This window comes from Garra rufa, chromosome 4 (assembly GCF_049309525.1).
Source record: "Garra rufa chromosome 4, GarRuf1.0, whole genome shotgun sequence".
NCBI lineage: Eukaryota > Metazoa > Chordata > Actinopteri > Cypriniformes > Cyprinidae > Garra > Garra rufa.
The window spans coordinates 18,722,017-18,749,546 of NC_133364.1; the positions used below are offsets into that span (position 1 = coordinate 18,722,017).

The following is a 27,530-nucleotide window of genomic DNA, read 5'->3' on the forward strand; positions in this document are numbered from 1 at the left end:
GTTGTGTGAAAACAAATGATATATTTCTGTATCACCATATAACAATGCAGCACCCATCCAACCATAAGGATTCTGTATTGGCATCTGTAGTTCCATGAAATAATTTACATTCATGGAATCTTTCCATTGGATGAAAGTTTCTTCATGTGACCCTGGACCACAAAACCAGTCATAAGGGTCAGTTTTTTTGAAATTGAGATTTATACATTAACTAAAAGCTGAATAAATAAACTTTCTACGCATGGTTTGTTAACACAGGATAATATTTGTCTGAAAATCTGGAATCTAAGGGTGCAAAATAATCTATATATTGAGAAAATCACATTTAAAGTTGTCTAAATAAATTCTTAACAATGCATATTACAAATCAAAAATTGAGTTTTGACAAAGTATCTTCTTGGAACATGATCTTTACTTAATCCTATGATTTTTGGCATTAAAGAAAAAACGATAAAATTGACCCATACAATGTATTGTTGGCTATTGCTACAAATAAACCTGTGCTACTTATGGCTGGTTTTTGGTCACATATGGCTCTTTTAAGAACTATTTACTGAAAGGTTCTTTGGTGAACCCAAAATGATTCTTCTGCACTCTTAAAAATAAAGGCTCCAGGTACCATTTTTGGTTCCCCAAAGAACCTTTCAGTGAACAGTTCTTAAAAGAGCCATTTTGAAGAACAATTAAAAAAATCTAAACTAACTATAAAGAACCTTTTCTGCATTTGAAAGGTTCCGTAGATGTTCAAGGTGCTTCATGGATCCATTGATGTCAATAAAGAGCCTTTATTTTTAAGAGTGTATGTGAAAACCCTCTTTAAGTGTAAAGATCAACTATCAACCTTGGTTTAATTTCAAGGAAAATATCTGCTAGTGGCAAAATAGCTTGTAATGAATTTGCTAGAAGCAATTTAAGCAGTTTTGCTATCTTCCACCATTTTTTAAAACTCAACAAAACACCCTCTCATCTCAAAGACGTGTCAGCAAAGCCAAACGTGAACATTTCTCTTCTCTTCAGACCATTTGCGATCAGGGAGTTCTGTGTGTAATACTTAAAAAAAAAACAAAACGCCTAATTTAAAACAACCTACTTGTTTGTACATATTTGTGCGCCCATTTCTGATCTTAAAGGGTATGCACACACAGAGAGGGGACAGTGGCGAGGGCCCTTTCCAACCACTAGTCATCGGTGGTCGTGGCGGGGATGCTCTCTTGCTGAAATGTCAACACAGTGGGGTTACCGCACCGACGGCTTGATCAATGGCGCTCCCTTTTCTGCTCCAGGAGCGAGAACAAGCTTCGTTTGATTAAATATTTCTGAGCCGCTTAATGAAGTACATTTACTGTACTCCCGAGTTAGCCTCGTGAACACGCCGCTAGCGCGAGGAAGGTGTATGGAGGCTTGTTAAAGTGACAGTGGAGTGTGTTCTCGCTACGGCTGAGTGACCTAACAGGATGTATCATTAACCGTGCTAACATGAGCGAGGCTGTTGCTTAGCAAGTCATCCCGGCAGATCATTAACCGGGGCCGGCAAAGAAGAGGCTAGCCCTGGGTGGATTAGCATACCTGAGCTTTCGGAACGCTTGAAGATGTCTAAGGTTGACATTTGATATGTACAATTATAACTGTGATTATTTAAAACTAGAAGCACAAAACTAGCTCTTCTAATGCAATCGCTTATGGAAACGGCGAATACGTTAGTTTCGTACCGCTAAAAAGAGACACAACAGGTATATCAACAGCAGGCATACACTCTGAGGTCACATGAAGACACAAAGTCTTTCGTTTTACCTTTAATCTCTCCAAAGTTGCCAGAACCCATGGCCAATAGCTTGTCCTTCCAGTCCTTAGACAACAGCCTCTCAATACTAGGGGCCTCTGGAGGGGAGACAGAGAGAGGGAGAGAGAAAGAGAAAGAGAGAGAATTACCACAGGCAGGCAACATCACAATATAGCTCATTTAAAGTCCATTTGCTGTAATAAAGGCCCGTCTCTCTAATGGCACCAACAGTAGGGCAGGAGGAAGAGAGGATGGAGAGAGAGAAGGAGAGAGAAAGACAGAGAGAGAGAGAGAGTTGAGCGGCTTCCTCACCTGCTGTTAGCCAATCATTAGCCCTATGCTCCAGCTAACACAAAGAGGCTCTTAATGCACCGGGTACAATGGACACATTATCGAGGCTGTGCGCTTTGTTTTTCTAATACACCCCGCGGACCCGCTAACCCCTCCACCCCACACGCTAATTACTAACCTGCCAAGGACGGACGTCTCAAACAAGAGAGAGAGAGGAAAATTACAACAACTCTCAACACCCCCCTCTGTATTTCTCTCTAACACACACACACACACACACACACACACACACACACCGGTACCAGCATCACCATCACAACAATTAACTGTGATATGAAACAAAACGAGAGGAAGAGAGAGACACAAAGAGTGAAAGAGAAACACAAGGTGTGTATTTGTGGTAAATGACAGCGGTCATTATTTTAGCAGGTATTTCAACACACACACAACTTTAACTTCACTTGCGATTTCCTTTTCCTTTAGGTTTTATTTTTATCATGTCTTTTGGTCATTCTACATCTAGTTGCTTAAATAGTAAAGCTTGACACTTGCAATCGCAAGGTCATATAAGAGCAATACATCGTTCGAATCTGTAAAGGGTCTACTTTTATTTGTATACACTCAAACTTTAGGCAGACATTAATTGTTTTTAAGATACTGAAAACGGCAAGGCATGTCAAAACTTCTCCAGAGCCCCTAAACCCCCTCAGACCCTAGAGGGTTAAATAGGAAAGCATGATGCTTGCAACAGCAAGATCATGGGTTAAGTTTTGTATTTTTGTATGACAAATTGTATGTTGAAAAGCACTTAACTTATGTATTCAGAACCATTTGTGACCCTGGACCACAAAGTAAGCACGGTACATTTGTAGTAATAGCAAAAAATTCATGGTATTGGTCAAAATAATCGATTTTTCTTTTGATATTAAGTGAAGATCATGTACCATGAAGATATTTAGTTATTTCCTACTGTAAATATATCAAAACTTAATTTCTGATTAGTAAAATGCATTGCTAAGAACTTCATTTGGACAAATTTGAAGGCGATTTTCTCAATATTTAGATTTTTTTTGCACACTCAGATTCCAGATTTTCAAATAGTTGTATCTCGGGCATCAATGGGAAGGTTATTCATTAATCTTTTAGATGATGTATAAATCTCAATTTAAAAAAATTGACACTTATGACTGGTTTTGTGGTCCAGGGTCACATTTAAATCTTAATCACTACACCCTTATGAATATGAAAATTGGCATCTTCAAAACCATGAGCAAAAGCTTCAAATACACACATGAACTCTACATTCAGTTGTGATTTTCTTTTACTTTTCCATTCATCTTCTCAAATAGTAAAGCATGACACTTGCGATTCTGATACCGTATCACTTTATATGATAAATCATGTCCTGAAATAACATCTCATTTAAATCGTAACCACTAAACCCTTCGGAATATGAAAATTCACATCTCTAAACACTTCTCCACCAAAGTAAAAACACCAGGTGGCACCATTACCAATTCAGCTGGAGTTAAAACGCTGAGCACTAACCTGTGTCTTTGCGACTGATAGACTGTACAGGCCCCAGGTGGGCGGCACACACTTACACTCAAAGACTTGCCAAACAGAAGAAGACTTGCCAAATATTTAATGTCTGATTAGCGGTCAAACTTCCTCAGTGGCATGTCTGCAATTTAAAGTTTAGCGCATTCTTGTCTCTTGAGCATTTCTGAATATCCTCTGCGTTCCTCGCCTCTGGACTTCAGAGTTTGACAGTTTCAGGCCTGTTAAAGACACAGTCGTCTTTGGTTTATGGACACACTCCCTCACCGCTCAGCCAATCACCTTCACTGCTGCTGTTTCTACTGACAGCTGTCTCACTGTCACCCCAACAGGTGTTATTAGCCCTCGGCTCTCTCTCTCTCTCTCTCTCTCACTCTCTTTCCTCTATTCTGGCATCTGTGCGTAACAATGACAGAGGCTTTTAAGCCCGAGAGCTTTGACAAGCGAAAGGTTTCAACAAATGGCCACTCCGTCTATCCCCCCTGCCTGCTCTCTCTCTCTCTCTCTGTCTAAGTATGCCACTTTCTCCCTCTCCCTCACCACGGCACTGTAATAGTTATTATTTTTATTTATTAACATGGCCGCTATTGTCCCTGCTGACAGCTCCTTCACTTTAACTATTAATAAAAATAGAAAGACCTCTTTTATGTGACAGCCCGCAGCGGGGATCTGCGCAATCGTTTACTGCAAAATGGACGGAGAAGGAAGCAGATATGCTGATGTATCTGTCTTTCATGGCAGCTCCCCTGTCTTGATCTCGTTCTTCATACTCTCTCATGGTTTAGGAAGAAAAGGACTGTTGCGGCGCCCTTTTGTGAGGGCCTTTGATAGAAGCACCTCTCACTTCAGCCTGTGATGTTGCTTTTAGTTTTTTCAATACAAAATATGACACTTCAACATATGCTGGAATTACAAAATGCGAGAATAGACTCTAACCTGCCACTTTTGAGTAAGTATACTAATAATAAAGATTCATATTTATTTATAAAGATAAAAGATAAACATATTAACTCCAGGTTTGAATCCAGTATTTGCTATGTGAATATGTTATCTGCATACAGACAAAGAGAGAATGAATTGAGAGGGCAGAAACTTTGGGATTGGTTCCATTAGTATATTCCCAATACAGCAAGCACAGCTTGCATGCATTAGTGTAAAGGGGTCTTGTTTGTGGCAGCTGGGTGGAACCCTGCGTATGCGCCCTTACGAGGTGGGGAGCACATTTTTGGTGGGACCAGCACTGTCTAAGGGGCACAACGGAAAGAGCACAGTGTGACTCTTGGAAAAACACACAGCAAGGGTGTGTATGAATAAAGGAGCGACTGTGCCAAGACGTATTTCAATTAGACATGACATGATTGAAAGAGAATGTTTCCTTGTAATGCCTGAAATCTGAAATATTGCTCCTAAGCAAGTTTTAGAAATATATAAAATTATATTTAGTGATTAGAATTTGAATAATATTGGACCCAAGTGTGGAAACCCCTTGACTAGGCAAGAATCCCGATCCATCCCTAGTCATATGTCTCTGGTTGTGTCTAGAACAGGATGTTCGGCAGACAGATCTGACAAACAAGCACGTCAGTTGCACACACTCATCTGTAAACTCAATATGAGATCACAAACTCACCAAACACCACACCAGCCATGCCAGCATGGGAGAGGAGAAGTTAATCTGACAATAATAGGTGAATTATGGGGCATTATTAAAGTTCATTGGCTCCAGAGGACTCCAGCAGCTGGGCAGAGCTGTAGCCAAGATGTCCGACCACCTGGCCCAAAAGCGTGGAAGAACTGCTCAAGATGTGCCACCGCCGAGCGCACTTTCATTCTTCACACACCGCGGTCCAACCTAGGGCGGCCCGGGCTCCGTACTTCACAAACAATTTCATCACTCACTCTCTGTTTCTCTATGCCTCGCTGTTGCGATGCTATTTTTTGCCCAAAACGCTCTGACTCAGCCCGGCCAACTCCATTTTTCCAATTATCTCATATTTGCAAAGCCAATGAGATGTTTTGTTCGGAAAAGAAAGAGGGGGCGGGGGTTGGTTTTGGAGGAGTGGAGAAAAGCGGGGAGACGGAGGGGGAATGAGACAAGGAGAGCCAGGCCCACGGTGGACAACAAAAGGGCCAGTGTCCCAGCGCCAGCTTCACGCGGGTGGGGAGGGCTCACAGGAAAGGCCCTGGCTCGGGCCTGGCCCAGCACGCAGCAGCAGAACAGGCTCCACATTGACTGCTCTTGGCAGAAAGCAACACGCTGCAGCAGCTCCCAGTCGCCACAGAGGTCAGGATTGAATAACCAATTATACAAGCACCCAGCTAGTTTATCTAAGGTTGGACAGAAAGGATCGTCACACACTTCGAATTCAGCGCCGTATATATGTCCGACGCGAGACGCGCGCACACACGGGAGTCCAGCTGCGCTTAGATCTTTGTGAGGAGTGAATACAAACACCCGCAGATGGGTTTCAGTCACCAAACTAGTAATTAAAAACTGCCTTTGTGAGTAAAACACTGTAATCAATTAATGCGGCCCACATCAGTAGTCATTTAGAGTGTCTGTGTGTGTGTGTGTGTGTGTGTGTGTTTTTAAAAAAAGTTCATGAGATTTCAAATAGTTCAATGCAGAAACAAACACGTTCTGCAAACTCTGCTCCTGAATTCCCCTGTCAAATGAAAAGATGATTATAATCACCCTTGATGATCAATTTATGTACGGCTGTTATTTGCCCAGAGACCGTGTTGAAAATTCTTTCTAAAGGACGTTCAAACATCGGCGGTCGCTTGTGTTTTTTCCCGCCGTGGCAGACACTGCGAGACTGTGAGTTTAGAAATGAAAAAAATCGGACCAAATCTCTCATCAAAAGCCGCCATTCAAGCTAAAAGTCCCAATTATGTGTGCTGATGGAGGAAAAGGCAACGCTTAGCAACACTCTGTACAAACATTCTCACACACACACACACACACACACAGAGAATGTCTTCTTTCTTCTTTTCCCTCAAAAAACGTTCCTGTCTTAGAGAGGTGACACAAGCAGAAAGAAGAAGAAAAAAAAGAGAAACGTGGAGGGACAGAGCGCGATGGAGTGAGATAAGGTGAGAGTTTGTGTGAAGTCGTATCATGTAAAGCGTGCGGAGTCAACGGAAAGAGCAAAGCTGAAGTTAAAGGTCAAGATGTTAAACACCCTTTACATTCAAAGCAGTCACCAGGGCAACAGGGACAATTTTCTAATACAAAATATAACAAGAACAACACCTTGGCTAGAAAAATACTCTGTTTGTTCTCAATCTGTACTGTTTGTTTTTTTTTTTTTTTCCTTTGGACAGTAAAAAAGACATTTTGTTCTGGGAACAATGACATCATAGGTAAACACAACTATATATAGTTATTCCTCATTTGAACTGTTCATAATCAAAACATTATTAATGAAATACAAGCTGAACAAATTTAAGTGTAAACTACAGTGTGAACTACATTTACAGTATGCTCCGCAGCGTGATACAAACGAAGTCCCACGAGTGCTGCAAAGTGTGCTCTCCAGCTCTAGTCCTCACTTAGATGACGATAAATCAATTTCCCATAAATTAATAGAAAATAATTCCCAACTAAAGTTGCAGGGTGAGATTTACAAATTGAAAAAGTCGTTTATCTCTGACGGAATTGTGCCCTTCACATATCTGCAATCCTTCTCTGACAGATGGTGTTGTGGGTGCTTATGTCCAATTTGATTTGAACCAAAACTCCCGCCAAATTTATTCTGGCACCTCTCGCGCGGTGCCAAATTTACACTGCCAGATTGAAATAACTGCGTGGAGGGCATGACATTGTGAAGAAGAATGTGAGCAAAACCATCACGACGTGTGAGAAAGTCTGAGAAAATTAAGACGTTCTCTGAGGACGTCCAAGACTTCAAATCTGGCTGCCGTACATCTGAGTATCAGCCACGCTACTGATACGCACACACATACACAAGCACGCACACATATATGCCATTCCACATACATGTAGAAATTAATTAACATGCACACATAGTGATAAAATAAGCCTCGTTTATCTTCCATATGCGGCTTAATGTTGAGCCTGACTGTTAAATAGCAGAAAAGAATTCCATATGATGTTTGCAGACACTTGAGTCTGAAATATAGCATGCAATGATGCTTCTATATGTTTAGTTAGAAGGTAACTAAATGATTGCGTTATTAGTGGATCATCTGTGTCGTGGTGTCAGAAGAAAGGGTTAAGCTGGGCTCAGGGCTCCCCTCTCCTCCAAGCACACACATTTCTCTTGTCAAAGGCATCCTGTTAAAGTAGGCCAGGGCATATTTGTGCTTCCTCCGTGTGCTCTATAATGGAAAATGACACTTTCAATCTGTCTCGTGGCAATAACCCCTCTTCAGCGCGTCTCGCGCGCAGCCCAGTCAGCAGAGAGCTGTCATAGCCCCGGGGCCCTGCCGCCACCCGCTTTCATTACATCACTTTAAAATGACAACAAAAGAATACAACGTGTTCGTCCGAGTCTCTGATGCATTAACTGTGGGATAGCAGCAAAAAAAAAAAAAAAAAAAAAAAAAAGCTTTGGACTGAGGCAACAGACACACTCGTACACTTGCTCTCGCAAATCCTGCATCACACAGTCTGAAGCATATTGACAAGCATGGTTGAAAATAAATAAATAAGTAATGAAATAAATATATAAAATTTGTCAGAGCGCACGGCAGAGGCCGCGGTGTCTGTTAAAATCACAATTGCTGTATGTCACGTTGAAGTGTACTGTGGCTTTCAGAAAGCAGCTGTCATAGGCCTGTCACACACACAGGCAGACTATGCTGACATGATAATGCTGCTTTGCATTTTGGAGGCAAATAAAAAATAAAACACACACACATACACACACAAAAGACAGGCCCACTCACTCAGAAGTCTCCATTTTAACCTCTTGTCATAACAAACTGCCCGTGGCAGATGAAAACCGTTATTACTCATATTACAATTCACTTCCTCTGTCTTAACATTGTTTTTCCATTTCTGAATTTGTGAAGTATTCACAAACAGCCTTTTTTTTCTCATGAGGCACGGACTTGTATTTAGCACTAAGCATGGAATATGACCTGCGCAAACAGGAAGTAGGGAATCTAAAGGCATGTTTTTCCCCCCGGATTTAATCGTTGCTGTTGTCTCTGGGTGCCTGGGGCGGTTAAAATGCTCTGGCTGTAAGAATGGCTGGCATTGTGTGGGCTCCATTGCTCCCAGATACTGGTAGCCATGTGAGAGCCATTAGGTGATTGTTAACAGCTCCTAAGAAGCTGCCCATGCCCGGCCAAAGCCAGTCAGACCCCTGCGCCCTCCACCCGGCATATCCCTTGACTCGATTCTTCTCTAGGACAGGAAGAGGGGAGGTGGACAGGGTGGGGGACGGTGATAAATTCACATGCTTTCAAGTTAAATCTTTGATTGCTTGATAAGGTTGGTCATGGGAATAATGCCCCACTTATAAGCTATATTTCCATTGGTTAGTCAGCAGCAGGGGTATGGGACAACACAAAGCGGCCTGTTTCATCTTAATTGGTTTATTTAAACCCGTACTGTGCTGGACTGTACAGTGCACTCTTAATAATGTTAACATATTAAATGCACTGGAACACGGCACACAAATATAGTTACAAATATACACACTGTCCCATCTGTTAGAAGAACCAAAATGTACCCAGTGTCGTATAAACAAAAACACACTCTTAATGCAGTAATTTTCAACCAGGGGATACTGGGATAGATATGGAATTTGCCTTGTCTAAAAAATTTTAAATAATTAAAAGCATAATTATAAAAAAGGTAACACTTCACAATATTAATCTTAGTTCATTTCAGCATTTACTAATGCATTATTAAAATCACAAATTTAGTTTGTTAACATTAGTTAATGCACTGTGAACTAACAATGAACAACTGTATTTTTATTTACTAACATTAACAAGGATTAATAAATAATATAATAAATGTATTGTTCATTGTTCGTTCATGCTATTTTAAACATTAACTAATGTTAGCAAATGACACCTTATAGGAAAGACATTTAGAATGTTGCAAAAAGACTTCTTTTACATATACATGCTGTTCTTCTGACCTTTCAATTCATCAAAGGATTCTGGAAAAAAATGTATCATGGTTTCCACAAAAATATTAACCAGCACTATTTTTAATAATGATAATTATAATAAATGTGTCATGAGCACCAAGTCAGCTATTTTAAAATTTCTGAAGAATTATGTGACAAGTAAGACTTAAGGAAAAATGAAGTTTTACCATCACAGGAATAAATTACTTTAACTTACACTACCAGTCAAAAGTTTGTGAACAGTAGGATTTTTTAAAGAACTTTCTACTGTTCACCAAGCCTGCATTTATCTGATCCAAAATACAGCAAAAGCTAATATTGTGAAATATTTTTACCATTTAATATAACTGCTTCTATTTGAATATATTTTAAAATTTCATTTATTTCTGTGATCAAAGCTACATTTTCAACATTATTACTCTAGTCTTCAGTGTTACATGATCCTTTAGAATTCATTCTAAAATTCCATTTTTTTTATTTTTTAGGGTGCTTCAAATTGATTAAAAGTGATGAAAATAAATATTTATAATGTTACCAAAGATTTCTATTTCAGATACATGCTGCTGAACTTTCTATTCATCAAAGAAACCTGAAAAAGTCCACTCTGTTCAAAATTGTACTGTTTTTGCTGTACTTAAGATGAAATAAATGCAGGCTTGGTTAAAAAAACATACAAATCTTACAGTTCCAAATCTTTTGACTGGTAGTGTATTTTGAAAAAAAAAATGATAATAATAAATTGCTGGTTTTTACTGGTTTTAATATAATAAATCCTGCTTTTTGGTGAGCATAAGAGACTTCTTTCAAAAACTAAACAAAATCTTACATTTTATTCTAAATATTAGTGTATATGTATATACCTTGCATCCACAGTAATATAACTTTCTTATTCCAAATGAACCATTATAAAGCAGTGCGTGTTCCTCAAATTGTTTCTTCAGTTTGAGAGGAATATCATCGATTGATAAATATGGGCCAGTCGGGAGACACAAGACAAAAAAGGTTGAGAAAGACTACTGTAATGCACAAAAACAAAGAACTACAGAGAGGTTTATCTGTGCATAAACAACAGAGAAGTGGGGGCTAAATCCACGGCTTCCCTCTGTACTCTTGCCGGTGTGTGCACACCGGGGTCCAAAGTCCCCGAAACGTCACAAGCCTGTAAGCAAATACACCAAACACATGACAAACTATGCATTCTATTGTGCAAGAACGCTGACTTGTGCTCTCCGTTCCATCTATCTCTTTCTCTCTCAAAGGTGAGAACAGCCTTACAAGGAGATTAGCACGTGGCCCAGCCCTCTGAAAGAGAATTCATCACTTAAAAACGGCGAAAACCTGACACACTTAGGTTGGAGCGCTGGTCCTAAATGAAGCTAATGAATCCTACGTTTCCTCACACACCTGAATTTTTTTTTTTTTTTTTTGGGGAGAAACACATGTATTCCCTCTCGACTTGTAATGCATGAAAAAGAGAAGGCATGGAAAAACTAACCAGCCCAAGTTTCTGAACACTCCCTCGATCAACCATTTCAATCATCACCAGTATTAACCCACTGCGTTTTTCTGTGCTCTTGGCATTAAAAAGAAGTAAACAGATATTTAAATGTGTGAGAAAGATTTGCCAGAATGTGTAACCTAACTGAGGGCTATGTGAATCCGGATGAAAGAAAAGGAGGTTGACAAGGATCCAAATGAACGACAGGAACAACACTTTTTGAAACACAGCACCTCTGAGGAGAGGAGGGCGAGACGACGAGAAAAGGTGAAGAGAACATAGGAAGAGGAGGTTTAGCATTCAGATGCCAATAATTATATATATACATAAGATATTGGTATAGTTTTCGAGACAGAGACTGAACCTGAGCTAAACCTGAAAAAAACACCTTTTGTAGACACCCTAAAAGGTAGATTCAGAAATGCATTTAAATCAAAATACAACCGCATTTACATGTACACAATTACATTTGCTTATAGTAATGGTCATTTTCATTTAGGTAAATATATAAATGCATTTGTGAAATGATCAAGGTCAGCTGATGTATAGATCACATAATCTGTGTTACAAAGCTGCTTTCAAAGCATAAATCAGTTTCTAAGTTCTTTATATCATAAACAATGTTTTTTCTATGCTGATGTACCGAGGTGTTTCCTTTGTGCGTATGCATCTGGATATGTACGTGCGTGCGCAGAACGCTTTGTGGCCGTGACAATGGGCCAGGGAACAGACGGTGAGAGTGTGTGTATGTCATCGGCGACTGCCGTAGACTGGCGGAGTGTGTCAGATCCAGCCTAAAATGACTAGCAGCTGGGGGTGACAGTTGTTTTAACAGCTGAGCTGACAGGATTAATTCAAATGCACTGAAATCAAAAAGTGGAGAACACCTGTTCAGTCTTCCAGCGGTCCCCACGTCCAGGCAGGGGATCAGGCTCGGGCGTACAGCCAGGCTAGAGCTCTCTCTCTCTCTCCCAGAGAAGTGAGCTGGGTGCTCCGCCACCATGGGACAGGAGAAGGGGCGGAGGGAGGGATCAAAAAAAAAAAAAATACAGTGGCGGAATAGGAAGGAGTCCAAAAGCAAAGCAAGGCAGAAAGAGACACACACACATGAAGGGAAAGAGGGAGGATTGGGATCCGCCTTGCTTGTTTCTGAACATCTGGCTTAAATAAAGGGCCTATTTTCTGGCGGGCCGAAGGGTGCTGACCTAGGGCCGCTCAGCGGAGACAGATTGCTTCGTTTCAAAGTGCGCTGTCTGACCGCAGGACTGCTGGGGTTAATTCTGAGCTTCCCCCTCGTGTTCAAAGACCCCCTACCGGAGCTTCATTCACTCACTGCTGTCCACTACCGGCCTTCAGTCCCATACGCTCAAAACCAGGAAGTGGAGGGGGTGTATGGAGTGTGCGGTATGGGATGGAGAGTCAATAATTGAGTGTATATTGTGTTTACAATCCCCAGGGGAAGATCTTAGCCGGTCCTCACATTAAAGTCGACATGAAATGGATTTCACCTACAGTGAAACCAAAATTTATTCAGACACTTTTAACATTTCTCACATTATCAGTTTATTCGCTTTAGTTTAGAAAATGGTAATAAAACGTGACAAGAACTCAAAACTGTCAAATTCATCTTGATAATGAAAGGTATGTAATAGATTACAATCAACCAAATATTCAGAAAACTTTTAATATGACAATATTTACACAAACCTCAATAGTTGTCCCAAATTTGTATCAATTTTACTGGTAGTCCACTGTATGAAGATTTTTTTTTGGCTATCCTCACTTACATAAATTAACTATAGTGCCCTGCACCCACTAGTAAAAAAATATCAAAAAATGTTTCTGGTGTCAATAATTTAATTAACTGTTGATTATTAAAAAAATAATTATTATTTTGGTTTGATTGTAGATCTGCCTCTTCAATCAAAAATTGACCGATAGAACCAAGTCCCTGCCCTCTTTTTTTTTTGTACATCACGAGACAGACAAAAAGATCTGACTTTACGGTTTACTCAAGCATATGAACACAAACGCAAGTTCATTCTTAGTATCGCCACAAGGGGCACAATAGCAAGAATTGGTAAGGTACTGTCAGGCAGAGCTACAGAATAGAGTTCTGTCATTGATTTCACACCCTCATGTCGTTTCAAACCTGTAAGACCTTTGTTTAACTTTGGTATACGAATTAAGATTTTTTTGTGAAATCTGAGAGCTTTCTGCATAGACAGCAACACGACTGGCACGTTCAAAGCCCAGAAAGGTAGTAAGGACATTGTTAAAATAGTCCATGTGACAGTGGTTCCACCATAATGTTATGAAGCTACGAGAATACCTTTTTTGTGCGCATAGAGAACAAACATAACAGATTTATTTAAAGGAGTTAATAAGTTGATTTTTACCGTTTTGAAATCCATTCAGCCGTTCTTCTGTTCTGGCGATATCACTTTTAGCATAGCTTAACATAGATCATTGAATCCTATTAGACCAATAGCATCGCGTTCAAAAATGACCAACGAGTTTCCATATTTGTTGTATTTAAAACTTGACTCTTCTGTAGTTATATCGTGTACTAAGACCGGTGGAAATGCAAAGCTGCGAGTTTCTAGGCCGATAAGATTAGGAACTACACTTCCATTCCGGCGTAATAGTCAAGGAAGTCTGCTGCCGTAATATGGCTGAAGCAGGCGGAGTATTATCAGAAATGAGTTCCCAGCTAGTTTAGCATTTGCACATGTGCTGCGTGGTATTACTGCTCCTGCTTCAGCCTTATTACGGCAGCAAACTTCCTTGACTATTACGCCGGAATGGAAGTGTAGTTCCTAATCTTATCAGCCTAGAAAATTGAAGCTTTGCATTTCCACCGGTCTTAGTACACGATATAACTACCGAAGAGTCAAGTTTTAAATAGGACAAATATGGAAACTCGTTGGTCATTTTTGAATGTGATGCTATTGGTCTAATAGGATTCAATGATCTATGCTAAGCTATGCTAAAAGTGATATCGCCAGAACAGGAGAACGGCTGAATGGATTTCAAAACGGTAAAACTCAACGTATTAACTCGGGGGAGTTGGAGAATGAGCCTATTTCGTGGAGTTTTCCTTTAACAATTTCTTTGGTGTTGCTGAGGCAGGAGTCAGAACGCTAATGGATTTTATCAAAAATATCTTAATCTATGTTTTGAAGATGAACGAAAACAAATGGGTCTTATGGGTTTGGAACGACATAAGGGTGAGTAATTAATGACAGAATTTTGCCTATACAATGATGAAACAGATGCTAACTCCAAACCTAAACGCTTAACCCTAGTATATAGCATTGGTGTTTCCATTCATGATATTTCCAAACACTATACTTTTCTTAATAGTTTCCTGCATAATTGAGTTGACCAAAGAAATCAGCATGTAAGGTGTTCACAACAAGACGTTAGCCAATAAAGTTTGCATACTTGTTTCTGGCATAAATTCAAACGTCAACTGCAAAATGTCCAGACAGACTGACTTCTGTGTGTTTACCTTTACCGAAGACTTCTGTGCAAGTGTGTGCCCTCTCCACATGTTGCGTGTGGTTAAGCGAGTGTGTACGCGGCCCCTGACATTTGGCCTGTGCACATCCACTGTTTGTTCTGATCTACTCCAACCCAAGCAAATACACCTAAATCTGCTTTGTAATTTACTTTACATATCCCTTTTTAACCCTGCCGAGGCTCAAGCGAGTGCACGTATGTGTGTCAGAAAAGGAGAGAATGGATTTAGATTTAGATTTACAGGGCGTGTAATGAATATGAAGAAGAGATTTGCGAGTTGATGCGAGCCATGTGAAAGGCCTCTACCGCCACATCAGAATAACCAAAACCACTGACCCGCAATTACCCACAATGCAACAGCATGCCAAAAGCGAGCGGTTCAACCGTACGCATATGCCTGCTATTGCCATATTTCCTCTTGCCTCGATTCCCTTTACAGAAATCACACACACAGCGATTCAAAAAAAGTCACCAGTGCAATTGAGGAAAAAAGAAAAAGCGCTGTGATGGACTTTCAGAAAGCTCTCTATCCACTAAAGCATGATCAAAGAGAGGGGAGAGTGATATTTTATAGAGCTCGCTCAGTTTTTAAAAGTTGCCATGAATATTCATGGGATATTGTATTCCATTATTTAGCATTAGCTTCAAAAATGCCAACACACACAAAATAAAATTAGCATGTTAATAGATATGGGTGTGCTCTGCAAATTAGCATAAGAATCACGCAACTGCTCGACGTCTGAGAGCTTCATAGGTTTAACAACTAAACAAACGGTGAAGAACTCACTTTATTTGCGCAAACTGATTATTTTCTCAGACGGCTGCCCAAATGCGTATGCGTTCTTCGACGTCTCACGAAATCAGTCATCATCTACACGTCTCCATAAGTAATATTCATATTATGCAATTCACAGGCACATCATTAAATCTAGCCAGGCAAACGGAGCTGCTAATATATGGATTCCTCATGTTCAGACTCTGCATTCAACCATCACGGCTCAGGAGCATTTCCAATTCATGCACGTCAATGACGGCTGTGTGCAACTGTCCAAGTCTTGAGCCACAATGGTGTGGCTATGGAACAGTCAGCTCTATAATGGCCCTGCTATGGAGCCACAGTCTAATTCATGAACCTCCGGCTTTTGTGCCTTTCTTAATGCCACACCAGGAGGTCAATAACAAAACTTTGGACACACAATCACAATCGCACACACACATAAGTAATGCACAAAGACGTCCATCTCCAAGTCTCTAATCCGAAGCCCACACTTAAAGTAAAAAAGACCACAGTGCTGTTATGCCAAAAGCTCTAAATGCGTGTGTGTGTGTGTGTGTGTGTGTGTGTGTGTCCTCAGACAGCTTTTCCCATCCAGTAAGCGGCATTCAGCTCTAATATCACCCATCCAGTGAGAAGGCTCATCCCTATTGATTGTCTTGTGCAAGGCAGCAGAAGAATACAAACTGAAAGGCAGACCCAAACAATTCAATACAACTGACTTGAATGTGCCTTTCATATGCTGGAACAATGGCTCGCTCACAATAGGGTCCCGTTAACTCTCATGTCTTCAGCTGTTTTGCCAACCTCAAAGGAAAGTACACTGACTTGGATTCAGCCGGAGACAAATAAACAGGCATGCAATCGTCTACTCGGAAAAAAAGGGAGGCATCTTGTGCTTTTCCCAGTAAAGACTGACGGAGCTACTGAGAAAAATCTCTAGCGTGATAATGGCTGCGAGTTAGAATAGCTTCTGTTTTGTTGCGAGATTCGGTCAGAGTCAGAAGCGAAACTTCATTCAGAAGGCGTCTGTTTGTCTGTTAGGTTGGATTGCATCATTTTCTTTCTTTTTTTCTATAAACAAAACTGTCTAAAGGAACTTTTTAGTGAGAACTCAGGAGACTTATTAATATCAACTTTGAGTTAGATTTTTTCTTTTTTTCTCCTAAAAATCTTTAGCAGACATAAAAATATGAGACAATCAATGACATACACTACCAGTCAAAAGTTTTTGAACAGGAAGGTTTTTAATGTTTTTTTAAATTAATCTCTTTTGCTAACGAAGCCTGCATTTATTTGATCCAAAGTACAGCAAAAATATATTTTGAGCATCATTACTCCAGTCTTCAGTGTCACATGATCCTTCATTTTGTAAAATTATACACTATATAATCAGAATTTTACTTTCTGAAGGATCATGTGACTGGAGTAATGATACTAAATATTCAGCTTTAAAATCACAGAAATAAATTACATTTTAAAATATATTCAAATAGTAAAAAATGTTTTTGCTGTATTTTAAATCAAATAAATGCAGGCTTACTGTTCAAAAACTTTTGACTGGTAGTTTACAGTACAGTAAACGAAAATAACTAAGAAAATAAAAAGTATTTGATGAGGGCATTATGAAAACTCATGTTTTGAGGTCTGACTTTGTTATTATGCTGTCAATTATAAACTTAAAAACACTTTTCAAGCACTAATGTTAAGAAAACTAGAGCAAAAGAGAGAAATGAGACTAAAACAACTTTCTTTCATAGATTTATGCTGATTTATCACCTACTACTTTTCTCCAGGTTACACCTCTGACAACAATATCTCTCTTTCAAAACCTCTACGGATCCATATTTTGTTTTGTGTTGCTCTCCGTTCTCTCTTTTTCTGTCTTTGGTCTCTAACTAAACCCTTGTTTTTCAGAGCGCGAGGGAAAGATAATGACAAACAACTCCAGTGAAAACCTTCCTCCTAATGTTAATTTATACATCTAACTAATTACTACCAAATGCTGGAAATTGCATATGGAAGTTGTTCTCTCTCCCACGCTCTGCCTCTTCGCTCACAGACGCTCTCAGCGCTCGTAGCATGCCCTCCTCGCACTCTGTGTGCCTGAATTTGTCTCTGTACAGCTGCATGTTGAAGTCCTTTGGTAGTTTTTCTTGTTCGATCTGATCTGATACAGCAAACTGCTGAAGAACCGTGCATAACTGTGTGATATGTGTGTTTGGGGTCAGTTATAGTGTGTGTGTGTGTGTGTGTGTGTGTGTGTGTGTGTGTGTGTGTGTGTGTGTGAGAGGTTCAGTGCTCAGGGAACCAAAGCTTGGCCCTGACCATGAATCAAGCTCAGCCCAGCGCCAAGGCTGACAAACACATACACTCGCACACACACACACACACACACACACACACACACACACACACACACACACACACACACACGTGGACACTCAGGAGACCCTGAACATCTGTGCCCCACATAACACAGACTGCCAAGCACTAGTGAGGACTACATCTCCTCCACAGAGAGCTGGGGGGGGGGGGGGGGGGAGGAGCGCGATCATACCATCAAAGAAGGTGGCTTCTCAAAGACTTGGAGTAGTTCACGATGAGGATGAAGTTCATTTGCAGTATAGCTGTCTTTAAGAGTGTGTTTGTATGTGGATGGATGACACAGGAAGTGCTCTCTGTGTGTGTGTGTGTGTGTGTGTGTGTGTGTGTGTTTGCTGTCCAGACTCCTGAGAGAGACACTGTGCTCCCTCTGAACCCCTGACAGCCCTCCTGCCCTCTTTCCATTACTAAAGCTAATAACACACACACACACACACACACACACACACACACACACACACACACACACACACACACACACACACACACTCCAGCACGCTGCCGCCTGACACACCACACACACGCTGCAGGAAGCTGTTCTTGCTGCAGTTCTGAAATATACTGCCACGCACATACAGAGAAATCAGCAGAAGAGGCTTGAAATGAAAAAGGTGACTAAAAGATAGATATATCGGTCAACTGCCTGATATTTGACCATTTTTATTTGGTCCATTGGCTGAGACTGATTTTAACTACACCTCTACATTTATGATCAGGAAATATTTGTATCACATTTGGTGAAGTTTCAGTAGTGACATATTTGGTTTTTTTAGGTGATATCCCATAAAATTGTCACTACCGAAACAGTCACTACCAAACATCTGGTGAAGACACTACCATAACTACTGTAACAACATATTGGTGAAGCTTCGGTAGTAACATCTTTGTTTTTTAGGTGTTATTCCATAAAATTGTCACAACCGAAACATTTGGTGAAGTTTTGGTAGTGACAACTTCGTTTTTTTTTTTTTGGCAATATCCCATAAAATTGTCACTACTGTTACAACATACTGGTGAAGTTTCGGTAGTAACATCTATGTTTTTTGGGTGTTATCCCATAAAATTGTCACTACCGAAACTGTCACGACCGAAACATTTTGTTAAGTTTCGGTAGTGACATCTTCAGGTTCAGTGTATATTCAAACTAATGAATCCTTAAGTTTGAAATCAGTAATGTTTTGCCTTTTACAAAGAAAAATTGGATTCAAAATACAACAAATCTCGTAAATCACACTTGAAATATTGTTAAAAATGTAGCTGTTATTGATTTACCTCTGAAAAAGTTTTTATAAAATAGAAATAAATATATTTATATAAGGAAAATCGTAATAATTTAAAATTACACTTCTTATTAAATTGTATATTACTGTTTCGGTAGTGACAAATTTAGGGAGAGAGCAAATATTCCAAAACTTTCTGAAAATACAATATGAGAATTGACTGCACAACTACTAGAAACATGTCCCTTGGATATTATAATTTGCATACATACAATTTTTTTTTCAAGATGTCTCAAACTTTGACTTTGAACCAGTTCTGTAGAATGTCCCATATATATGTATATTTTACATTAAATAAATAATACTAAAAAATAAATGTTTATTACTTTGCCGAGTGCTATATATTATCATAAATTATATATATTTCTGATTGTAATTGTCAAATATTAGTATATATTATTATACTGTATAATGACACCCTACTGTTTTCCCACCTGCAGCAATGGAAAATGTTTGTGCAGTAACAGGTACATACAGAAACTGTGTCTAGATGTGCTGTATCATTGAGGCCAGTCGATTAGGGACAGACTCGGACGCTCGTTTATAAAGGCCAAACGCTCTGCTCTTGGTCAGACACGCGCACACACATACTTGCCTGACCCAGTATAAGTTTGGCTGGTATCTGTTCGTAACAAACGACTCAGCTCGGGCTGTTTATCTGAGGGGAAGTGGAGCAGCGAGGGGGGACAGGTGAGCAAACGGCCCGCTAACACGCTGACTAACACACTCCCGATTTCACACGAGGAGTGAGACGCGTACGGCCCCCCTCTCGCTTTTCTCTTACTGTTTTCTGACCCATTTCCTTTCCTCCCACCTTTCTGCTTTTCCTTCACAAGCCCGAGCTACGTTTCCAGCGCACCGTGCGCGAGCTACTTTCGATGAATGTGCGTGTACATGCGAGCGGGTGATTGATCCGGCTAGAAGCAGCGTGTGAAAAAGAGAGGGAGGGCGGGAAGAGAGACAGAGAGAAAGGGAACGGTAATAATACGGCCCTTTCATAATGATTAAAGCATTCATTAATTTTTCATCATAACCTGCCGTTTGCAGCTAATGGTCTTTGTGCGGTACACAAGCAAACAATGGACAGGCGAGTTGAAAAGGGATTTTTATCAGGCTATGAGAGCCCTGGCTCAATGCACTGCCCACCTCCCCCTCTTCATTTCTCTTTCTTTTCTGCGTCTTTTTCTCTGTGTCTGTGCTTCTTGAGGGACCGGGGCTTCTTTTGTTTGCACATTTCATTTGAACAGAAAGTAGAGAGATAATGCGCTACTGTAGTCTCCTGCTAATGGACTGTCTTTTGCTTGCTTGCTTGCTTTCTGGTTCTCAAGAGTTCTATAAGTATCTGATATGTCGTTCGTATATATTTTCCTGGTTTCCTGCATACGACAGCTGTTGAATTTCACAGCCAGACTCTTGGGTTGACCTCGTGGCTTTCTCCAATGTAACTATTTTCTCTGACGTAACTATTAAAATCAAATGTAAATGAAGCAAAATCCTGCTTGCTTTCATAGAATAGGCTGATATTCACACAAATGAGCAGAAACGGTGCCAGCAAAACTCCAACGCCTGTCATTTACAAAGTCTTACACATCCTTGGCTAGAAGATATAGATACAGATATAGATAAAATAAAATAAAAATCAGCAATATCATCTATCATCAACTCTAAATACGTCCTAAACAAGCTGGTTGACAATTACACAACAAAAATAAGCACATATGTGACCCTGGACCACAAAACCAGTCTTAAGTAGCATGGGTATATTTGTAGCAATGGCCAACAATACATTGTATGGGTCAAAATCATGCCAAAAATCATTGGGATATTAAGTAAAGATCATGTTCAATAAAGGTATTTTGTAAATTTTCTACCGTAACATATATATCAAAACATACTGATTAGTAATATGCATTGCTAACTTTATTTGGACAACTTTAAAGGCGATTTTCTTAATATTTTGCTATTTTTGCACCCTCAGATTCACGATTTTCAAATAGTTGTATCTCAGCCAAATATTGTCCTATCCTAACAAACCATGCATCAATGGAAAGCTTATTTATGCTGTATAAATCTTTAGTTTTGTGGTCCAGAGTCACATATGGGAACCACATCCACAAACTTAAAGGCAGTTTGGGACAATATTGTCTTCAAAAAAATTGACTGTTCATATTTAGAGCATCACATGGTAAAGTAGTGATTACACTAGATAGATTGTAATACTTTCAATGGCAAATGCCTTTGCGAATTTGCTGAACTTGAGCATGAATGGAAGTCACTGGAGCAAAATCTAGTGTGACCTCACCCTAAGACAAAGCATTGAGTAATGCAACAGTTGTAAAATACCTCCACACACCCGTATATGCAAAAACCAGAGCAAGCCCTGCTGTATATAAACACTACAGTGAATGCTAGCCTTGTTTGTCGGCATTCTTCACATGGTTGACAGCAGGTTCAGCTGTAAGTAACCTTCAGTGTGCACTGGAAGCAACAAAACATACACACATCTATCCATCCATCTATTGTCTGTATGTTCACATGTGTATTTGCACACACATTGGCTAATTCACATAGGGAGCAGGTTCTGATTATTCATGAGGAACTGGCCTCTAATTACAGAGCGAGTGTGGTGTGATGTAAGAGACAGAGAGAGAGAGATCCTGTGGAAGGAGCTGAGAGCCGTTCTCTCAGTAATCAGTCTAAAATGAATATGCAAAGTGTGGCACACAATGGCTCGGAACAGCTGATCCCTGCCTGCTTAAACAAAGGCCCTGACTTTATCAACAGCTCTCATTAAGCAGAATTTGTTAGTCAGGAATGATGGGTAGATAGATGGAAGAAAGAATGGGAGATGCTTCTTTGTGAAATCCTTCACACTTTCAGCCAGTTTCACATTGTAATTTCATCACAATAAGACACACATGTGCGCCAATGTCTTCTGACAATCTAATACAGTGAACTTTTCCACTGACAGGGTGCCAGTGCTGGTTTTGGAGACGGTGCCCAACCTGGGCCTGTTCCATGTGCCATTTCCACACAGAAAAACTGGTTCTGGAAGAAGAAAAATTGGCTGCCCAATGGCTCCTAAAACCTGAGGGTCTCCAACTACTAAGTTCCAGAACAACAACAACTCAAAGCTAGATAGTTCCAACTATAACCAAGAAACTCTCTACACTGGAAAAAAAGCCTGATGTGACCATGCTAAACAGCCCACAAAAAAAAAAAAAAATTACAAATAATATAAAAAGACTTTAGGTCCACTTAAATATTTTATTAAATTGAGTGCATAACTAAGGATATATTTTTTCTATGATATTAAAAGTAAAGTGTAAAAACCTAATAAATAACTAAATATTAGCAATTCTTTCCACAATGTCAAAAGTATTTATAAATTCATTGCAAATGCTTTTTATTTATGTATTTTAATGATATTAAAAGTATCTTGTGATAGCATAATAAATAACAAAATATGACCAATTCTTCAATTCTTTCCATGAAATCAAAAATATTTATAAATTAATTGCAATGCTTTTGAATAAATATATATATATTTTTATTACATGATATTAAAAGTAGCATAATAAATAGCTAAATATTACTAATTATTTCTATGGCATCAAAAGCATTTTAAATATTCATTGCAAAGCTTAAATAAATAAATATTTCTTTGTTTTTTTCTATGATATTAAAAGTAGCTTGTGATAGCAAAACAAATAACTAAATAGTGCCTATTCTTTCTGTGATGTCAAAAGTAAATATAAATTCATTGCAGTGCTTTTTAAATATAAATAAATAATAAATAAATATTTATTTTTTCCCATGATATTAAAAGTAGCTTGTAATAGCATAATAAATGATACATATTTCTTTATTTTTTCCATATTAAAAGTAGCTCGTGATAGCATAATTAATAATAAATATTTCTTTACTTTTTTTTCCCATGATATTAAAAGTAGCTTGTGATAGCATAATAAATAAATAAAGATTACCAATTCTTTTCATGACATCAAATGTATTTATAAACTGATTGCAATGCCTTTTAAATAAATAAATATGTAAACAAACAAATAAATAATTCTTTATTTTTCCATGATAATAGTAGATTGTGATAGCATAATAAATAACTAAAGATTACCAATTATTTTTATGAAATTAAAAGTATTTATGAATTCATTGCCATGCTTTTTAAATAAATATTAAATGTAGCTTGTTATAGCATAATAAATAACTAAATATTACCAATTCTTTCCATGACATCAAAAGTATTTATACATTCATTGCAATGGCATTTAAATAAATAAATAAATAAATATTTTTTTTCATATTAAAGTAGCTTGTGCTAGCATAATAAATGACTAAAAACTACCAGTTCTTTCCATGACATCAAAAGTCTTTATATATGAATTCCTTTTCAATCAATCAATCCTTACATGGCATCAAAGGTAGCTTGTGATGGCATAAGGATGCTTAATTAAATGACTTTGTGTTACTGTACGTTCTCAAATTTGCAAACAACGTCCATGGTGTGACATTAGTGGACAGGTTTGATTGTTGTTCGGCTCTCAAGAGTTTGAAAACGCTGAAAATTTGAGTGAAGAGGGGCTTTGGAACAGCTTTTTCCTATGATAACTTCACAATGTGTGTCAAAACATGTATTAAATTCTCCATCACTCACCCTCTGGCTCATTCTTGATGAGTTCTTCCATCTTGCGCTGTTTGAGCGTGTCGACCACGTCGGCCAGGCTGCCCTTGCGTCTCTCCGGGGTGCCCAGAGCTGAAGCGGAGCTGGGTTCGCTCCCCGGCCGCATGGACCCCTCCTCCTGCTGCTGCTGCTGCTTACTGGGTGAGGTAGACGAGTTGTGCTGGGGGTAGGGGCTCAGGGCCAGGCCTTTACTGCCATCCTGATCCTGACAGAGAGACGGAAAGAGAGACAGGGTGTTAAACAAAGCGACAAACAGGCCTCCACTAATTATTTCGTCCTGTTCCTGAGTGTTGAGGCATGTTTAGATTTACTTTCATCCTCATCTGCCCATCTGTACTGTAGAAAGTCTCTCTCTCTCTTTTCGCCTCTGTCGGTCTGAAGTCTCTTTAGACAAAATCATTAGCGGCGAAAAGTTTCAGTCGTTTCACCATCACAAGAACTGTCTCTTTCTCTGAGGAGGGAAGTTTTTCTACTTTGAATCCGATCCAAACACACAAGATCGTCCAAGTTTTTCAACCACATTTTTTCTTCTTTTCTTGACCAACATGACAGCTGCGATATCAATCACCGTCTTCGACGTTTCATGCATTGATCTTACGTCCAAATATATAACAGTTCCCATCTTATGGTTTCTTATGTAATGTGGCTCAGAATTAGGCTCGTACAGTATAAAAAGGGAAACTGCAGATGTTGTCTAAAGGGGCTATTTCGAACTAATCTGAGCCATAAAAATTACTTTTATTGGTATGACCTAATTTAATCATATTAAATTTTATTTTCACATCTTATTTTTACAGTGAAACACTGATGGCTTATATATACACTACCAGTCAAATGAAATCATTCTAATATGCTGATTTACTGTTCAAGAAACATTATTTTTATTATTATCAATATTTAAAACAGTTTTTAGAATTCTTTGACTAATTGAAAGATCCAAACATCAGCATTTATCTGAAATAAAAAGCTTTTTTAACATTAACATAACATTTTCTACCAATCAAAAGTTTGGAGTCAGTTTAATTTTTTTTTAAATGCTGTTCTTCTGAACTTTCTATTCATCAAAGAAACCTGAAAAAATATACTCTAGCTGTTTTCAACATAATAATAATAGTTTTTGATTTCTAAAAGATTGGGTGACTGGAGTGATATTGCTAAAAATTCAGCTTTGAAATCACAGGAATAAATTACATTTTAAAACATATTCAAATAGAAAACAGTTATTTTAAATACTAAAAATATTTAAAAATTTTACTTTACTTTGGATCAAATAAACAGGCTTGCTGAGCAGAAGATACTTCTTTAAAAATCTTACTGTTCAAAAACTTTTGACTGGCTGCGTATTTATAATTAATTTATTATATTACGTATTCTTGTTTTAATATTGGTGATTTTTGCTTATGCAAGTATATGCACACATACTGTACTTTGGGTAAATGACACAAGTGGAGATTTATAATGATAAATTATGACACACACACCGCATTACTTTCGCCCAGCTCCGGATCTGCTTTATAAAGTTTAATTACAAAACAAGTCAGGTATTTGGAGACGAGGTCAACAGTCCAAGTCCTTTAATCAGGGTTAATCTTTGGTTAATCCACATCTATTATCTACCTTACCGCCGGCATGACTGACAGCGGCCACAGCCAATCAGACAATAGCGTAATCCCACTGATGTGTTTGGATCCAGTGACCAGATTTACACCTTAACAATCAACATCAGCCACTTCGTGCCACCTGCACCCATCACGCGAAGCAAAAATGTCCCTGGTCCAAACTGAAGTTCACAAGATTGATTAAGTTCCCTGTGCAGGTCTATCACCCGCTTAGATTTTAATAATGACATCTGTTTTTAATCATTAACTCAGAGAGCGAACAGAGAGCAGCAGATGGTTCATTTACTAAAGCTTAATGCAACACGAATTACACAAGACTTTCACAAGACAGAACAGTGGCAGATACAATTTTATATATATCGGGAGAGTGAGACTGTTAGATGATTCGATTTCACCCCACAAATAAAACAATTCATTATATATAACATGGAAAAAGTTTAAATGCTATTAAAAGTGTAAAGATAATTATTTTCAGTAGTCATTTATTTATGTGCTCTTTTAACAGTTATATGCTATTTATTTTTAATATTGTTAATAATGTTCTTTTCTTTTAGTGTTTTCTACTATTTTATAATTATTACATTTAAAAAATCGTACAGTCAAATCAAAATTTATTCCGACACCTTCTCACATTATCACAGCTTATTCGCTATAGTTTAGAAAATGGAAATAAAATATGACAAGAACTCAGAGTTAAACCGTGTCAGAACAAATTCATCTTGATAATGTCAGAAACTTTGACAGAAAGGTATGTAATGGATTACAATCAACCAAAAAGACAACTATCAATACTTTGTTGACCAATTACCAAGCAATGCTTAATTTTGTTCAGTCTGTGGTGTAAAAAATTCACCTTAGCAATTAAAGAAAAAACACTTAAGCAAAACATGGTCAGGTCAAAGTGTCCAATTCATTTTTGGTCCCGAATTTTTAGTCCACTGTATGTAGAATTATAAGTATAATAGAAGTATAATGTCACAGTTTACTGTACTTTGCTATCCTCACTTATATAAATGAACTCTAGTGTCCTGCACCCACTAGTAAAAAATATAAAATTTTTAGTCTGACTGTATTTATAACAATTATTTTTCATGTTTTAACATTGAATGTTGGCATTTAATTTGTTTTAGCCATTTACACGCCATTTAACAGCATTAATCGCTTTGTCTCACAAAAAACAGACAAATAAACAAACAAACAGGTCTAGTACATACAGCTGTCAACACTCCATGTTTTCCGCTATATACTGAACGTATCACACAGATTGACTCGTCACAATCCATCATCATCATCATGATAATAATAATTACTGTAGAACTAATTAAACTGAGACACTTTCGCTTGCTACGAACGCATACCGGGAGACATTTCACACTGATACTCATTCACAAACAGACTGATGACTGGCAAGCTTAAAAGATCTTAACAGGCTTTTACGATACACGTAAAATATGACAGCTTGCATACTGATTTTCCCCCGTTTCCGTAATCTGCCTGCAAAAAGGGACGTTTTTCCAGACACACCCCTTCGTTTTCATCCCTCTCGCCCCCATCGGCTCCAGTCAGGCCGGTCGAACTGGGATTAAGAGACTTCTGTAGTCACAGAATGACCAAAGCGGTGCGAGATCACCCCGTCATTCGCAAACAAAACTGTCAAGTAGCTGTTAAAGAACTAACAGGGAAAAAGAGAGACAGAAAGCCAGGGAGAGAGTGGGAGCGAGTGGCAGAATGGCAGGCGTTTCTCTGTGCCTGCTTTAGTGTGGCATGCATCTTAAAACACGGTCACACCTGTCACTTCCAATCTATCTAATCCACTGCACACTTCAAACCGCAGCTCGCGTCTTTCTCCAGAGATGTCTAGAAAACAATTCGAATAGAAGGTGAGATGGCGGTGGAGGAAACTGTACTCCTTCGCTTTTTAATGTCCTGAAGTCTCGGACAGATGCAGAAGCAGATGAGCTAATGGCTTGTGTGTTGCTTTCTTTCCCCCCATCTTTAAATGCAC

General features: G+C 38.8%; 1 protein-coding gene across 1 annotated transcript in view; it reads right to left on the reverse strand.

Moving 5' to 3' along the window:
• Positions 1 to 27,530, reverse strand: part of sox5 (SRY-box transcription factor 5) — an 83,854-nt gene that overhangs the window by 42,516 nt on the left and 13,808 nt on the right. Inside the window, exons 3-4 of the mRNA XM_073837768.1 lie at positions 23,880 to 24,111; positions 1,792 to 1,878 (exon numbers count right to left, since the gene is read on the reverse strand). Coding sequence (XP_073693869.1) covers positions 1,792 to 1,878; positions 23,880 to 24,111 — 319 coding nt within the window. The remainder of the gene's footprint in view (positions 1 to 1,791; positions 1,879 to 23,879; positions 24,112 to 27,530) is intronic.